Raw genomic sequence first — 18,793 nt, 5'->3', positions numbered from 1 at the left:
TAGTACACTCCCTCTTTTTTTTTATATAATAGGCTGGTTGCACATGAAGGTGTTTGTGCGCTCTGGAGTCCGTTTGGTGTGTCTGTGTGAGTAATAGCGCTTCCCCGGTGAATGCCTCCCTCTAGCCCATAACCCATTATGTGCAGTCAGGAGGCGGAGGCGAGCCAAAGCGCGAGAACCAGCGGCACGCACGCTCCATTAACGGACCCACTGCCGCGCCGCTCCGCTGGTAATTTGCGTAACGAGGTTGGAGCGAGCCCCACTGGTCGGTGGGTTGGCGTGGTCTGCCCGACAAGATGCTCTTCTCTTTATCTTGACATCCGCTTTTCCGGTTTCGCTTCCGATGCAGCCCGCTGCATAGGAGGACAGGAAGACAGAGAGAGACGGAGACTGAGCTCGTGTATGCGTGTATGTGTGTGTGTGTGTGTGTGCTTCCAGAAATGCCGTTTCCCTCCGCTTTAATGGCTTCAAAGTTCCGTTTTCTGCTGATGTCCAAGCGCCATCATGTGGGTGAAGATGATATCGGTGACGAGCAAAAATAATAAAGCCTAATGAAGCCTTGTCAATAGTTGAAAATGACTCATAATGACTATCAACATTATGATATTACATTTTATGGTGTTTATGACAAAGAAAGGTGATGAAGAATTTTGTGTAATTTTTATTTCTGCTGCTTCTGCCTTAAACCTCCACTCGCCTTTCTGTGAATGTAAGTTTTTATGTGGACCAAGGGCTTATTGTCTCATTTGGCCACACCTAAAGGTGACGGTATAGGTCGCTATACCTAAAGGCAGCTTTTAATAAAGGGTTTATTTCTTTTATCCCGTTGAAACTCACCATAGACAGCAAACTTGCCTTGCAACTGGTAGATTCTAACATTATTTATTTAGGGTCAAACCACCTCCCTTGTTTTCTTATTTTTATTAAAGGAGTTTATTTAATTTCTCACAGAGTGCTTCCTGAGCAATCAACATACCCCAAGTTGAGTTATGCAGTTTTAACGAAGTAGCAGAACCTCAGTTTTGATGTTTTCCAGACTTGTTAGCAGTGTTTATAAGCCTGTTAGAATCGGTACACATATTGCTGAGGTCACATTTAATATTAATTATGCACAGCTGGAATTTAAGGCTCAGGTTTATTGCTAGACATTACCAAGTTTATCTCTTTCATTTGTGGTAATCTGTGAAGCTAACTACATACCACTATAGTTTCACATGTTTCCTTTTTCTCATTGTTAGCATTATATTGCATGAAGAAACTTAGTTATTGCATGTTTTCCTGTCATGATGGTAACCAAAATCTGACCATACACATAGGCCTACTTACAGTTAGAATTACGTTATGTTTCATTTTAGGATAGATTAGCCTTACACGTTCAAGTTTTGGGTGTGAGGTGAGGAAATACATTTTGTCAATGGCATATTAACCAGATATGTATTATATTAATATATACATAAATTATATGTATGTTCTTTTTGTGCTTGCAAGTTTGTAGAACCAAACTTTGTTTTTCTAGAGTTTTTCTATATATGACACTATTATTAAGCAGTTCACATAATGGATGAACCATCTAAACATCAATTGTTGAATTTGCTTTTTAACATTTTTGTAAGATCTCTTTTGAGATTGATATTGGTGGTAATTCAGAAAATTTCTCTGAACTCTTATAAACACTTAATCACATTAAATGATTAATACATAGAATGAATACATAAAAAACAAGTAATAAGACGACAAGTAAATAAATTAACTGCTAAATTACAGTACTCATACTATGATTCAGCAGCTTGTTGAGGTGAGGAAAGAGGATTTATAAGAGGTATTGTCAGAAAACTAAACACAAAACAATCAGTGTGCACACACATCTATTTGAGGTAGAAATAGAAATGAAAAAGCTCCAAACAAAACTGTTATTCTGTATATTTATTGATAGTAAGACCACTGATGGTGACTTTGTCAGTAGTAGACAGCATGGAACAATTCCTCTTGAGTGTCTAGTGACCCCATGTGTAAGCTGGATGGTATTACAGCATATTTACAGAAGAAAAGGTTGGAGAAAAGAGATCTGGAAAACATACATTCACAAAATAAAATTACAGCTCTTAAAGCAAGAAAAGAATAAGAATACAAAGAAGAGAAAAGCCACAGCCAAATACTGACCATAAACTGAACACTTCAGGTGCCACAATGTCTAGATGCTTGTTTTTTGCTGACACACACAAGGTAGTGATAGGTAAAGAAACAAAATCACATACACTCACACACACATACAGAGAAAACGTGTTAAAATCACTGGATTATACTGTAAACTGAACACAAACCAAACCATAATATATATATATATATATATATATATATATATATATATATATATATACAGCTAAATTGTGCGTTACTGAACAAAAACATCAGCCACAATACTTTTTTTTCAGTGCAAGTTTCCTAAAATCTATTAAACAAATATAGATTAACAGCACAAAATGTGGATTCAAAACCATGACACAGCAGTTATATTGATTAGCATATTAGAATGAGAAACATTACATAATATAAATTACATTTCCAATACATATCTACAGATGTGAATGATGATGGCAGCAGCAGGTTGATGCACTACGCAGAATACCATAAATCACAGATAAACACCGTTTTGAGTCCCTCTTATCTCTCTTTGTAACAGACTGCTTACAACATATTTCACCTGAAGAAAACACCTCATGACCCCGGTGAAGCTAAAAAACTTCCTTTGCTGACTTTTATGTGAGAGCCTAGCAAAACAAGGATTTTCAGCTGGTCGTTTTAACACTAAATCCGAAAAGACAGAAAACAAGTCCTAAAACATCATTAATACTAAAAATGAAGCGCTTCTTAAATCATCAAGCAGCATGTTAGATTTTCATCTCCTTGCACATGCTTTCCATCCAGCCTGCATCACCACTGGAGGGATGTGTTTTGCTATTTTTGTCCTTCCCTAAACTAATTATTATGTTGCCACCTCATGCTGAGATACACCAGGGGCCAAATGCATAAACAATGTATACACACAAAAACATGCTTATGCTGTCATTTACTGTATAATGGAGTGATGTGCAAACCTCATGGATTCTTTCGGCCAAAAGTAAACATGATTTTAGACCAATTTAAAGTGAAAGTTAAATAAGGTGTGGCAAAATTTCACAGAAAAATTATTACTGATTATTTCATGCAGACTGATCAGAATGATATTGATTTTTCCACCCTTATGTTACTTCTTATTGTTGATTCTTAATTTATAATCTAAACTATCAATTTCAGATAAATGCTTTGTTAAATGGATTTAGCAGGACTAAACAGAACAATTTATTTTATCTACTTAATCAAGAAGGCTCTCAATTTAATGTAATATTAGTATTGCTTCCATGGTCATGTTTTATTAAGTTGTGTTGCAAAACATACTAATAATTTGGGGAGTGTCTGCGTCCATTCAAGGCTAAAAATGAGTATGAAATTCAGGTTCATGAACTGCACAGTTTCACAATGATTATGATTTTTAAAGTAGAACCATATGTACACATGGCTTTATATATATATAGTAAAAATGATGCATATGCACATTTATACACAGTTTTAGCCAAAAACTACCCAGTTTTATGCATCCAGCCACATTTGTGCCTAAATCTGTCCTCTGTCTTCATTTACCAGTACTAAAAATGTCTTTGAGAAGGGACTGCACTAAGTCTGTTAAACTAAAACATAAATGAGAGCTTGGAGATTTGTTTGGAGCCTGAAATGACCTGGTGACACCAGTATTTAAAACTGATGCTCTGCAACAAAATCAATAAATTTCAGTGTAATCAAAGCTTTCAAATTTATTTTGACTTTGGTCTCGATAGAGTTCACTCGGAGGAAATAGGTTATATAAAGTCCAAATAAAGACATCTTTTTATCATTCTTTTAGAAAAAGAAATTGAAGTATTTTAATGTTTTTATTTTAGTTGTGGTTGACCAGTAGTGTATCTTAGCAAAAGCTGCTATAACAAAGTAAAAAGGTTTAATAGATTTATGAGAAATCAATAGTATAAATCTGTATTATGGATAAACTGTTTACTGTTAATGTGCTCAGTTATTTGGTGTGACCAGGCCCTCAGACTTAAATGTAAGCATTTATTTTGCTCAACAAACTATCTTACATAGCATAAAGTTTTACTTGAAGTGTGTTAAGTGGCTACAAACATGTAAAGTTGATTAATTTCAATTCCAGTGGGAGTTTAAAAACAAAGATTGACATTTGTTTACTCCACACTAAGGCTTTTACTGATATTCAATTTCTGATTATTTAAATTTCACATTTTGGACAAAAAATATTCTTTATCTCAAGGTAAAAAATACTCTACATCAATTCTCCCTTTTCTCTCTACTGACAAACAATGGTGACAAATAGCAAATTCAAATGCAAAACTAAACCTACCTATTAAAATACTAACTCCAGGCTAAAGTAATGTCATTCTGTACAACGATGTTCAGTGGCTTTCTGAGGAGACCAACACTACTGTCAGCCCTGTTAACTGTGGGCTGAACTGATCTGATACAACCGCCAATGAGCAACATCTACATCAAGCAGCGATGTGATGGGTGGTATAGAAAGCTTTGACACAGCTGCAGTGAGTCAGGGAATGGTGCTTTACAATAAGGTACATTAAGATATTACAATAAGATCACAAGCAGAAAGACTGACGGAGATAAATTCCAGTTCAGAGGTGTTTTGAGGAATTTACTCATTGCGTGTCAAGACTCTTTGTGTGTTCTTCTCTTTGCCTCCCTATATGAAAAATAAAATGACATTTTTTTAATCATTTGTAAATGATTTCAATTCTTTAAATGTGTGATTCTAAACAGCTCACCTGCCACTTCACATCAGCTAGACCATCTCATACTGATTGGCTGTGATGATCCTGGACAGACAGCAAGCCAGCAACATCCCAATCAGCTGAAACACAGACAGAAAGCTGAATATCTCCTGCATCTGTCGACCATTTACAAAACGCCTCGCTTGTTGTCATTGCTTGTTTTATTTACAGGGTAAACTTTTTTTTTTTTTAGAATACATTTTTACCTGTGAGAAGGCAATTCCAAATGTCACTCCTGCAATGATGGCCATGTTGGTTTCCATGAATGAAGTGACCAACTCAAAGCAGCCCTGAAACACAGGGGGAAGGTTAGTCTGCAGAGGGTACAGGGGCATGTTATATGTGCAAACTAGGGGCAGGATGGGTATGTGGGAGAGTATCTGAGGCAGTACAGAGAAGGCAGAGGTTCGAAAAGGTATACAAGGAGTGTGAGATGTGACCTTATAGATGAGATTCATTGACTACCAGGCAGCCAACAGGTAAATAGCAGGAAAACAATAGAAAACCTTACCTGGTGGTAAACCTTGCTTGGAGCTAGAGTGGCATTGCGAAGATCTTCTGGGTTACAATCAGAGGAGTTAAAGCAGCAGCTAGCAGGAATGCCGTTGGAGGGGTAATACACACTGCCAAACCAACTGGTGTAGTTATAAACTCCACAGCAACGGAGCTAAAAAGAGAAAGTGAGGAAGAATTGAGAATATTCATGGTTAAGTTTGTCTCTCAGTAATCTTTAAACTACTTAACATCCTGGAAGAGCTGTAGCTTTTTGCTCAGAATTTCATTAACTGAAATAAATTTAGCATTTGTTTCTACCTTGGACTAAAAATCCAGTGTAAGAAATTAAGCAAGATAAAATGTAAAAGATTCAACATTATGTTCAATGCAAAATGTTTTCATTAGTGCAGAATCGGATTTTTGCTCACTTAAAACGAATCTGTTACACATTGCAAGGCCAATAAAGGAAAAGTTCTAACATACTCTTGTACATACTCCTGTTCTACAAACTTTGTTGGGCCTCTTTTAGCTTTTGATGGGATGAGACTGCAGTTTATCTTCTAGATAAATGTCACGTTTATCTCCGTTTGGGGCGGCATTCATTTTTTTGCCAAGAACTTGTATACATTCATTCCAAAACAGGAGTTTTTTTTTTTTTTTTTACACTGAATAGTTGTTTCCTACTAATAAACATCCCAGATCACAATCATAAAGTATTTTCTCCTGACCACATTTCTTCCTGGAAGATGATGGTTGACCATTATCCTTCCAGGTTATAATGCATTAGACAGTCCTTCACTCAGTTTTAGTACCTACATAATTCTTCTTAGTTTGTCATGCACAAATAGACACCTCTGAAACAGAGGTCTCAACCATGGGATGTGCTTTGACATGGTTGTTGAAGGAATGAGAAGAACGTCAATGCTTGTTTCCAGTTGAAAGAGATTAATCACTGCAGTTCTTTTCAGATACAAGGCCCTTATCTTTTTTGCTTAGTTAAATCCAAATGGTTTGGCAAGGCAGTGTTAACGTGTTGAGTTCAATGTCAACATTAATGATACAAAAAATCTTGCTATATATAAAGAATAAGATGTTCTGTGGTTATGAATGAGAACCACATTGTAAACCGCTCTGTGAAATCTAATCAAGGTCTAAATAAATGTGGAGCGTTTATGTTTAAGCCTTTGATTGTATTGAATGTTGGTACTCACCTTGTGCTGCAAGTTATCAACAGCGCGGCTTGCCTCATCCTCAGCATTGTAGTTCAGGACCGCGTCAGTGTACGTCCTGCGAAAATTTCCCTTTATCTGCAGCATGCGAACATAGACACTTAATCCTGCACATTATCACAGAATGACCCAACTGTTGTGTAAAAACCTCTCACAAAGTGATACTGACCTCATGGCGAAAAACAAACCCAGAAATTCCTGCCACTAGCTCGGCGAGAAAAACGAGGGACAGAAACATGGCATACTACAGAGAGAAGAGGGAAGTGGAAGATTTGCATAGTTAGCATGAAAACCCTCTTGCTTAGGTGAATATCATTTGCCTGTGGTTGCACACACTCACTTAACCACCATTACCCAAACAAAGTGCCCTGTGGCATCTACTGGATTTCTTATCCCTCTCTGCAGGATTGAAGTCAAACATTAATCCTTGTATCATGTGACCTTGGGGAAATTAATCAGCATCTACAAACCTACTCACTCTCTCTGCAACATAACAACCCACCCTCCCTCTCACAGCCTCTCACCAGCTTCAGCATCCATGGGCTTCCTCTGCAGGTGGCGAAGCATCCAAACAGTCCAAAAACAATGATGACAGTTCCGGTGCCAATAAGAACATAAGGGGCATTTGTGGAGTTGTCGGCTATCAGAGAGATGTACGGGCCCAGCATCAACTTCCCCCATACTCCGACTGCAAGCAGGATGGCTCCTGTTATCTGTGGGGAGGGGGTTTGGCAGATGGATATAAGAGAGAAAGCACAGGGAACAGAATAAAAGAAGGAAAGAGGCCTTTATCTTTGCACTTGTGCGATATTACAACAGTTGTGTTTTTGCGGCGTGTCAAGGGGGAGGAGGAGAAAATGATCAAGGTGGAACAAAAAAGGGAGAGCAATTAGAGTAAGGAGGAGGAGACAGAAGACAGAAAACACAAAATCATCTGGAGTATGAGGTGTGGATCACCTGCTTTATGAATATGCCTGCACTCACACACAAAGAAAGAGCGAAAAGGAAGGAGGACGAATCAAAGAAGCTCTTTGATCTGAAGCGAGACGCTTCCTCCTGTTGCGCTTCTCTTAGCATTTCAAATGAAGGCTACGGATAAAAGAGCGTGTTGTTCGAGGCAGCTGAAGCGCTGTGTGTCTCAGCAGGGCTTGTCTTGCTGGCACTGGAAAGAGAGCGGGGTGTGGAACGGCTGCTGATGATCTGACTCCAGTGAGAGCCAACTCACCCTGAATCCTTTCTTCCAAGAAGAGGCTGCTTTCCATCCTGCTGCCAGACCCTCTGAATACAGAGGGAACAGTCTGTGCCGGATCCCTTTGTGTACCTTAAACGTTTAAAACTGAGGAAAGGGATTCACTCCATTTTTCAGTACTTTCCTCAAAATTTGCCAGTGAAAAAAGGGAACATAAATCATAAACATGAATATAAAATCCCTTGCATGCACCGAGGCTACCATCCTTCCTATTTTGCCTGCAAGTCAAAACAGCCTCTGCAGGTTATTGAAGCTGTTAACAATATTTACACTTTGCCCCATTGGTAGGCTGTGCACATTAGGACAGGACAAAGGTTTTTTCACTATAACAAATCACCAGTCTCTGGCCTGCCTATCCTTTCACTGCTTCTTTGTTCAGTTATTTTTTTGTAGTTCTTTAAACAAAGCTGCAAAGTGTCCTTCTAAGCCATACTTTTAATAAAAGTCTGTCACAGCCACAGAGTAAACGACTCAACATGAAAAGACCTCCCATCCATTTTCATATCAACATTACGACACACAAGGACAAAGTCTCAGCTGTTGTTTACAGAGAGAAAACAACATCTATAAAAAGCAGTGTCTGAAGAAGAATGAGACACGAGTGCAGGTGTGTTCTGAAATGACTGATTTAAGGCTACAACTAACAAAGAATATAATCTGTTTTCATAAATTGTCAAAAGACAATTCCTAATGCCTGAAGTTATATAATCAAATTGTTTTGTTTTGTAGAAAAACAGTTCAAATGGCAAATGTACTCATCTAACCTTAACTAGTATTACATTACCATTATTAATAATTGAATCTGTTAATTGCATCTGCACTTTATCATTTTTCAGCAATATAGCTACTATATTTGTCTCTTTGTGCTTACACCTTCAATGCAAAAAGGGTCTTTTTTATATAAGCAAAAGCTGTGAGAGTAGGTATTATTGATGACCTGTGGGCAGTTGGATGTTGAGATAAGAAACCCACACGGTATATTGTTATGCAGATGAGATTCTTATTGAAAATCTTTTTAGGGGTTATCTATTAAAATCCCTGTCCTTTCTGCAAACGCTCAGCTTTCACATTGGTACATTATTTCCTGTGATGTTGCCTTTTATACAGTATCGATATTGTTATTAAAAATACAATAGAGAATGCACATTTATGAGAGCTGAGTTATACAGATAAGGGCACATAACAGTTTAAAGGAAACCCATAACATAACATGATTGGTTCAAGAAGGTGTTTGTCATGTAAAAATCTGTAACCATGCATACTATTGAACTATGAGGCCAATATCTGTAAGTCATCTGGGGTAGCACAGAAGTCAGACTGGAAGCCTCTTTAAATAGGTGATACATATAGGTTTTACTCATTTAAAAATGAACTGGTATGAGTTTGTGGCAAAAAAAAAAAATGCACAGATTACTTTATTCAGTCAAAGAGTTTAGTTATGGTTAGTAAGTCTGCAGGCTTCCAGTAGATGGGCAGTTAGAAAAACATATTGAGTTAAATATCCATTGGTTTCACAAATATGCCATTATACTGATTTGAACCTTCTCTTTCTGGCCACAGCTCAGATCATTCACCTCCAAGCTGTCCCCTGTTACCATGTGTCTACCGGGGATTTGCCCTGGGGCCTTTTTTTTATCATCTACCTCCTCCACCTTGGTAATATTGTCTGGAAATATAATATTCATTTTTACTGTTATGTGGATGACACCCAGTTCTATCTGTCCACTAAACCAAATTCCACATTTCCACCACCCTCCCTCTCTCAGTGTCTTACTGACCTCAAGTTAAAGTTCTCTTCTAATTTTCTTCAGTTTAACACCAATAAAGCAGAGTTTTTCCTGGTTGGAATCAACACTATCCAAAACTGACTGACTGCCCATCACTGTTGATAACTCTTCTATTTTCCCCTCCCCCATCTTAAATGTTTGGGCGTCATCACTGACAGCACACTATCTTTCCAATCTCACACACACACACACACACACACACACATACACAAACACAAAAAAGCACTCTATCTGCATTCTTCCATATATGTAACATTAATCCGCCCCTTCCTTACCCCCCATACCACCATCATCCTTGTCCATACCCTGGTCACCTCCTGAATAGATTACTCTAACTCCCTCTTGTTTGGTCTTCCATAAATAAGCTTCAACTTGTCCAGAACACTGCTGCTCACATTACAGCCAGAACTCCTTTCATCCACCACATCGCCTCTACTTTGCAGCAGTTTCACTGGCTTCTGGTTAAACATTTCATCCACTTTAAAATCGACCTGTATACATTTAAGCCACCACCTTTTCTCTCCTTGTTTTTTCTGATTCAGTCCAGATCACCACTCCATCATGTTCCCTCATCTTCCTCCTCTATTCATCTGTTTGTCCCTTCCCCCCACCTTGGCACCATGGGCAGCAGGGCATTCAGCGACTCTACTCCTCAGCTCTGGATCTTTTTACTGCCTGATGTCAGAAATATCACCTCACTTCCACTTTTCAAATCCAGACTCAAACTTTACCTGTTCACTATTGCCTACTCCACATAATTTTCCTCACTCTTCTCTACTTTGTTTATTTATTTTCTTTTAGTTTGTGCTTTTGCATCTGAATTTTATGCCTATTCTAATGATGATCTGTGTTTTTATTGTACAATGTTCTCCTGTGTTTTGAACGGCGCTTTTAAATAAAATACACAGATTTACCTTGACGCTTGATGAAATTGACATCTGACATTTTCCTACGTGATAATGTGAACGTTTAGCTACATCCTATTAAATGAAGACATAGATATTAAAGGTGTGTGTCCATCATGGCGCCTACATTTGTAACAATGTAATTGTTTAACACAGCTGATTTGGCTTATCAGAAAAAAATGCTTATCAAGAGGTAAAAGGGCAAAGATAGAGGTGTTAGTCTGCAGATCAATACCACACAACGTTTTGCAAGGTCCTTTAACTTTACTTCTTCACTCTCATTCAGTATGACTCTCTTTTCTATTTCACTCACAGGAATGGCTAGGGCTAGAAAAATATACACGGTTACGTGGATGCCACCCTACTAAACAACACGCTAGGTGTATATTGCTGGCAATTTCTAACTATACAACAGTGCAATGTTTTTTAGAGATAGGGACTAACACACCTCTTAATATACCTTGTTTTCTGTTGCGAATGGGCCTGAGCTTCTTTAATCTACTGACTCAAAGCACAGACATGGCTAACACATGCTCAGACAAACACCTTTTTTTCTCAGTGTAAATCACAATCACTGAAAGAACGCTCATTAAAACTAATTTTGTCATTAGTGAACACAGACGAATATCATATTAACTTGTTCACACAATATGAGCCACCTGATGGATCAAAGTTTAATATAAATTCACCTTTTTAGGTGTTTTTGAAATTATATTTACCAGCTTGTTGCTAAATTTGATGAACAGGTTGTGAAGAGTGAATCTGTAAGAGCTTTTTTACAGCTGCCTCATAGATGTGAAAGCAAAGATGGTGAGACAGTTAAAAGTTGTTAAAACAACAATAAAAATGTTGGTTGTTCATCTCTACAATCGATTCATTCAGTTTTAGCATTTTAGAAGTTAGGACTCTGTGATTGGACATAAATAACATAATTAACAGTAGAACTCAAAACAATTAAAGAGCGATGAACTACTGTCACTTTTTTACAGACATGAATGCAATTATGAGAGTCTCATTTGTAAAGCAAACACGGATAAAACCTGTATTATTATTTCTTCAGTCATCTGCCAACACTATGTTCTTGTTGAGAAACTCTAGATACACTGATGGATAAATGTTGTTTATGTCTAATGCTTTGAATTAAGTAACTTATAAATAAATGTATTCGTCTTCTCACGGATAATTTTAAATTCAGTATTGTCACAAAGCTGATAATGTCATCGATTTGCAGACTTTCATACAATAGACATAAAGCAGTGGGCACGTTTCTTACTTTTATATTTGCTTGATTTTTTCTTTCTTTTTTACTGTTGTTTTTTGCTCATGAAGCAAAGACATAGGCCTGTATGATGCGACATATGCATGGAGATATGGCTTAACATTCCCCTGCTCCAACACACCTGATTCCAATCACATGGATTAACAGTCTATCAGGTTCTGCACAGTGACTCATTAACTCCAAGCAGGTGTGTTGGAGCAGGAAAACATAGAAAACTTGCAGGATGAGGGCTAACGTTTCCCACCACTAAGCTAAATGGCTTCACATTAAGCGATTAAAATGACAGATCTGTTATTTAACTGTCACATCTCTTCACCCTTTTGAACAAATGGGTCTATGGCACCTGAGTTCAAGCTCGTTTGCTTTTTTTCGGCTGTATCATAATCATGTTTTTAATACTGCTTTTATCTTATGTTCTTCCTTTTTCCTTTCTCTTTTGTTTTTAATTTTAAATTACATTGTTAACTTTTATTTCTTGCATTTTATCTTATTTTACTTTATCTTTTTTTCTAAATTCTTTTATTTCTTTATAATGTTTGTTTTAATGATTCTTCTGCACCCTGCTGTGTTGCTTTTAATGTTTTATGTAAAGCACTTTGAATTGTCTTGTACGTGAGATGTGCAATATAAATAAATTTGCCTAAACTTGCCTAACCAGGTAAAATGAAGGACAGCAGGATGAAATTCAGTGGATCAGTAATGACATATACTGTTTAAGAGATTCAAACAGCCAGTGCACACTGATGTCAGAGTGCACCATTTTTGACAGCAGCTTACTCTCTGTTTACAAACTACATCAGCGGTTCCCAACCTGGGGTTTGGGTTAGGGTTAGGGGGGTCCCCCAAAGAGCACAGGGGGTCCCAGAGGCTTTAAACATTCACAGTCATTGTGATTAATGTCCACACTAAGGCTGTATGTTGTTAATTTTACTTTGGCTTTACCGAAGGACATGACTCAGCCAGAATAAAGTATTTATGAGAATCGCACTTTTGAAAGCATAAAACCAAGCATGATTCAGCACGGAGTGGGGCAGGGGGTCCATGGCTTTTCAGTGTTTGCATGATGGGGGTCCACTATCCTACATCATCAACAACAAAATTTCTGAACCCCCAAACATCTGCCTCGCTTGCATACAAACAATCATCTCATCTGTGCTTACGTGTGACTTTTCAACAGGGGAATGAAGTTCAGAATGTGGGTGAATAATTTAGACATTGACGCCCTCCCTTCTCCCCTCTGGAGCCTCACTACCCCTCATCGCTACCCACCCCCATAGGTTTTGTTTGAAATTCAATGCTCAGCTGGCCCTGTCGTTAGAGCACAGAGTTTAAAACAGGTCACCCCCTCCCTTCCCTCTGCTTCCCTTGGCCTGATAAAGAAACAGAAGGTGCCATGACAAAATATGCTGGCAAGGACACCCCCCAAGACTCCTCCACCTGCTCTGCATGCCACTGTCCTGTATGAGCGTGGAAAGAACGATAACACAGCTATCCACACTAGAGACATCATCGGCCACGACAAGCCACTGACAGTGAAACCAAGGCTTGGCACAGAAATATCTTTCCTACATCGAACAGAGTGGCAGTGCCCTCTCTGAGCTTCAGCCTGGGGGGCTGAGGAGACCCGCTAAGCTGTGAGACATTTCAACACTTTGGCTGCCTGAAACCTGATGCTCTACATGTTAGGGAGTGCTTACAGACCATCCAATCCAGACTAAATATAAAAACCTGTGTCTGTGATACTACTACATGTCTGCAGAGCAGGGAGATGAACAGCTCAGCTCTCCTTTCTACCCGTCATGACTCGAGAGCTTACTTAGAGCTTTAACTTTTAACTGCAAAGATAGGATGTGCTAACTTTTTTTCAAGGCCAAGTAGAGGTATTGAAGCTACTGTCATTGCTTAAACTTCAGAGGAATGTGTGGGAAGCAGAATAAAAAACTCATTACGTCAAAAACACATTGTTGGCAGTATATCTCATGCTGTTATTAAATTTTACTCTCCCTCACCGGAAGTCAAGGAGATGGAAATCCACCTATAATGAACAACTATAGTCAAAACTATACTAACTCAGTTACATGTTGTATTTTTCTTGGCTACCATGTCATCTTAGATTGTTTCTTGCACAGTTGCCAGATCCTATTTGAGGATGGCAATCAACGAATAACTAAGAGCAGACCAAACCACTACAAAACAAAGAGGGGATGAGATCTTAGGATTTTATTTCACTCCTCATTTCACACATTTATCTCAGAGTAATTAATTCCAGTATTTAGAATATTGAGTTTTAATATTCATAGGCGACTCTTTGAATCTCGAGAAGTTTTTTGCATCGTAAATTCAGTTTTGTGATATAAATTAGGTCTTCATAGAAATCCTCCAGAGGTATTGATTCAACCCTAATTATTTTATGGCGCTGTATGGATGTGCATCATACTACAGAGTGTGCCTCGTGGTTTTGTCTTGTGCACTTTAGCACAGCAATAAAGGTAGACAGCTGGACAGTGAGCAAAATCGGTCGTCCACACATTGGAGCATGCATGCTCCGTCTTCATGCAAATAGGCTGGGTGCTGTTCTATATCTTTTTTATTGCTACCATGCAAGTCTAAACATAGAACAGTATAAAAGCAAGAAATACTGCCAGCTTGTAAATTCTAGTATACTTCTGCTTTTTCTTTGTTGACAAAACATCAGCAACACGGCTTCACTGTGATCATTGTTTGAACCATTTATGCAGCAAAAATTTAGGAAATTCTCTGGATTCTTGCTAGCTTTATAAAGCCTCAGATATGTTGGTGTTTCGAACTACTACAGGACTAAGGCAAGTAGTTTGAAAATGTGAACTTGATATGTTGAGGCATATTACAGTTTTTCTAAGATGTTGAACTAAATATTTGAAACAATGCAATACAACACAATACCAGCTCCCAGCACATTCTGTAAATATAATTGTACAAAAAGTATTTTAAGACTAGAAAATTAATCATTTAGCCAGTTGAGAGAAAAACATGCTTATGTTAGCCATATGTCATAATAAACTCAATATATAAATATTTTATATATTGAGTTATATTTATAAGTATAATATATAAAACTTCTGGTTGGATGAATAAAAGGTGTATAGATGTCATCTCCTGAGAAAATTTGCATTGAAGATTCATAATCTATTTTCTAATCAGTTAACTAAGGATATCTTTGGTGAATTTACATTGAACAGCAGTTGTTATGTTCTTGATTTCCATACAGTGCTATCATACATTGGTTTCCAACCTATTTTCCCTGAGGAACCCTTCATGTAACTACCGAAAAGCTGTGGATACCCCTCGACTCGTCTCTGTGTAGACATGGCCTTCATTTAAAATTATACCAGCTCTGAACAGTCAAAGCCTTTGTGACCCGCTGTGCTCTTTAGGGGACCCTCTTGGGGTCCAGGGAGCCCAGGTTGGGAACCACTGCAGTAATATACACATTATCTAGTTACCATAAAGCATATCTGAATCATCTGGAGTAAACAAATCAAACAAACAGAAAATGAATGCACTTTTTGTTTATGACAGGATATTGTAGTCCAGTGCTAACATATTTTGTACTTTTCCACTTAGTTAATTATTTACATGGTTTATATGTTTTTCAGCAGTTTGTACAATGTTATGCTGTTATTTTTACCTGAACATCAGATATCTGAACATCTTCCACCGCTGCTATTGTATCTATTTCTGTATGTAGTCGAGGAAGAAATGCTTAAGTCTTTAGTAAAACCAGCAGTGTCACAATATAAATCATTAAACATTATTACATAAACCAGGTTCATAGGTTAAACTGTATTAATAGTTATCAGATACGTGTATACCACCCCTCATTTCTCTATGTTTGAGCCACAAGTTGCTGTAGTCTTTTAACTATAGTTGTCCAGACTTTCTGAAGGTGTGTAAAAGTTTTTTACTTTGGACATTAGCTGCTTTTTCATGCATTTTTAGTTCAGCCCTTGTAGATGACCATTGTCAGATGAAGGTTTTTTGTTTGTTTTAGCCACTTAGCACTAAACTATAAATCATTCAAGTGTTAAACAACCATCCAACTAAAGGGATGGAACAATGTTATATTGACACATAACAGAAAAATAGCAAAGGACCAAACTGAAATTGTGACATGAGACACTGTGTTGTCAGCAGCCTGCCACAGACATGATTTTACTTGCACTTAAAAAATGCCCAAGACATAGCCTATTTTTCCCCCACCAGCCAGATTATTTGCAAAGATCTATGAGCAGGAAATATAACATATATCAAGATGGTGTGCAGTGCGTTGTTGGGAAAAGTGGGTAAACTGGACAAGTGGAGGAAAATATTTCCAGCAGATGTGCAGTAACTGGAAGAAATGCCCTCAAGAAATTAGGGGGAAACAAAACATTCAGCAAAGGCCTGACACAGGATCTAAAAAGTGCATCTGGTCTTTCCGTTGATTTTTCTTCTTTTCTCTGCAACCTCATTTGAAATGGTCTCTTTTGAGGAGTGAATTACAGGAGATCATTTTTAAGGAACTAAAACAGGTAGAAAAGGCTGTCATGGAGAAAATTACAGAAAAAGTGGACTCAAACAAATAGCAACAGATCTTAAGGGAGAGATGAATCTGGACCTCAACATTACTTAAGCAGTGTGGGGTAATCTTGTCAGAGAACAGAACAAAAGACAACCAACATCCAAAGAAGAGTTTCTTTCAAGAATTTTTCAAGAACTATTCCTGACAACCATTGAAAGAATACTGACTTTCAAGCTCGGAAGAAGTGTACAAACTCTGTTTTTGCCTCCCACAACAAAATTAAAACTGTAACGTTTTAGCAGTATTTTCTTATAACCATAATTCTTATGTTATAACATCATAGCTACTTATTGTGAAATTTTTTTACTGTTTGATTAATACTTGTGTTTTTATATAAAGCAAAAAAAATGCTATAACGACAAATAATAATAATAAAATAAAATAAAAATGTGAAATATCACATCCTAATTTTTGTTAAAATAACAACTGGTTCACAATATCAGCAAGACTTTTGCTTGGGTGGCAACAACGCGATTTTTAGCATAGTACTACACTCTTCTAACGAAATGTGAAGTGAGAAAATACTCAGGTAAAGCACATCCTTATCGATGCTGCATTCCACCATAGTGTGCATATACTAAGGCTGCAGGGTCCCTTTAAGATTCTATAGCAACAAGCCCAAAATGCAAAGGATGTGGCCAGAAAATTTCCTTAAAATGGGCCTTACCACACAGACTAGGCCTTTCACGTTGCTCTCATCAGGACTTAAATCGTTGCGGGGATGTTAACATCCTCCACCTCGCTAACTGACAACAACCATGATGCTACGATGTGTGATACACCCACTGACGCCCAGCAGCCAAAACCATGTGTAACCTTAACCCCAGTTATATAAAAAGGAAGCTTGCGAAGACATTTATATATAACCGTTAAGGGCGGCGGTACATCATTCGACCATTTATTCAAACAACAGCATGAATCCGTCAATGATGCTGGCACCGTCCACCCTTCACAAAAACACGCAGCTGCGGACGGACACAGTCTGCCGTCGTCCTCTGCAAGGCTGTTGAAAATGTAAAAACAGAAAGAAGGAAAGTGATGAGATACCTACCCAAAACACGAAGGAATAGACGATTAGGAGCGTTTTAAGGCAGGTGATAACTGGTTTGGTCTCCATTGTGGACCTACGAGCCGCTATGGTGATAACGGGAACGGAAAAAAACAGAAACGTCCCCGCGAGCTGCCGCGTTGCGCCCTGTGCGGATGCGCCGCACGGCGTCACTAGCAGGACAGGTTACACTGAGATTTCACTTTGTATTTAGCTTCAGATAAATTATATTCTCGGTTACCGTGGAGAAAGATTCAGTATATTCCCATTATGCAAGGTTAGGGTTTTCTCAGTGGCAGATGGAAAATGTAGGTCTCACTTCAGAAGTAATGGTTCAAGTAGCTTATGAAATTACATAGAGCAAAATTAATAAGTGGCCTCTTTTTTTCTTTTAAACACTGCTGTGTTCAAAACACTTCATAAAATTTTGATTTTGTTTTTGTGTAATTGTAAGGCTTCATAAATGTGTCAGTTATTCAATTATTTATCAGTTACTCTATTGATGACGTTCATTCTCAGATATATTAATACAGAATGGTGTACAATACTGGGCTCACAACAGTTATTGGATTAAACATAACATAACGCTTTAGTATTAATTACATGACCCACTGAAATAACGGTAGCCAAAAATAAATGAAAATAAAATAATAAAAAAAGAAACTCAAAGATTTTGGCACAGTTAAGTTATCATATCTGAAGATATCAAGACCAATGAGGTAACTTCTTCATGAAAATATATATTTAGAAAAGGACCCTTTGCATGGTGCATACATTTTTGAATGCAGAACTTATCCCAATCACAAAGTATTTCCACACTTTTACAGCACAACTATACATGTAGCACAAGTTGGAAATTTCCATAAAAAACACCCATAAATCTATCCACATAAGGTAGCCAATTTTACACACTCACACAAACTAAAAAGTAACTCACAAAAATATACAAAAACTGAAAAAATCCTCAAACCTTCATTATGAGTACAATCTGACAAAGCATCTGTCCTCCTTCAGATGGAGCCAGCATCCAGTTTAGCAGAGTTTATTCCACATTTTCATCTTATTGTATGGCTCTCCACAGAGGATCCACATTCATATTGAAAGCAATGTCAGTGGTCTCAGTAAAACGTAAGCATAAGTAAGATGGAGGATATGATAAAGATTCACATAATATACATCAAACAGCACACAGCAATCAAAACCCTAAAACATCAATATAATAAAACAGAAACCCCTGAGACACCAAACCACATATGACAAACAAAAAGCAAACATCCCAATATACACAGAAAAATAAAGCATAGGCCTGGAAGGA

The 18,793-nt window shown here is 37.7% G+C and overlaps 1 protein-coding gene across 1 annotated transcript; it reads right to left on the bottom strand.

Annotated features, from left to right (window-relative positions):
* Window positions 1–1,908: 1,908 nt before the first annotated feature.
* Window positions 1,909–17,646, bottom strand: tspan7b (tetraspanin 7b). The gene is made up of 8 exons (XM_042001528.1): window positions 17,482–17,646; window positions 7,135–7,323; window positions 6,780–6,854; window positions 6,593–6,688; window positions 5,398–5,553; window positions 5,093–5,176; window positions 4,885–4,966; window positions 1,909–4,798 (listed from the first exon to the last, which is right to left on the bottom strand). The coding sequence occupies exons 1-7, from the start codon at window positions 17,545–17,547 to the stop codon at window positions 4,898–4,900; spliced, it is 735 nt and encodes a 244-aa protein (XP_041857462.1). The 5' UTR covers window positions 17,548–17,646; the 3' UTR covers window positions 1,909–4,798; window positions 4,885–4,897.
* Window positions 17,647–18,793: the final 1,147 nt, after the last annotated feature.

Source organism: Melanotaenia boesemani, chromosome 12 (assembly GCF_017639745.1).
Source record: "Melanotaenia boesemani isolate fMelBoe1 chromosome 12, fMelBoe1.pri, whole genome shotgun sequence".
NCBI lineage: Eukaryota > Metazoa > Chordata > Actinopteri > Atheriniformes > Melanotaeniidae > Melanotaenia > Melanotaenia boesemani.
This window is presented reverse-complemented; position numbering and strand designations above follow the sequence as displayed.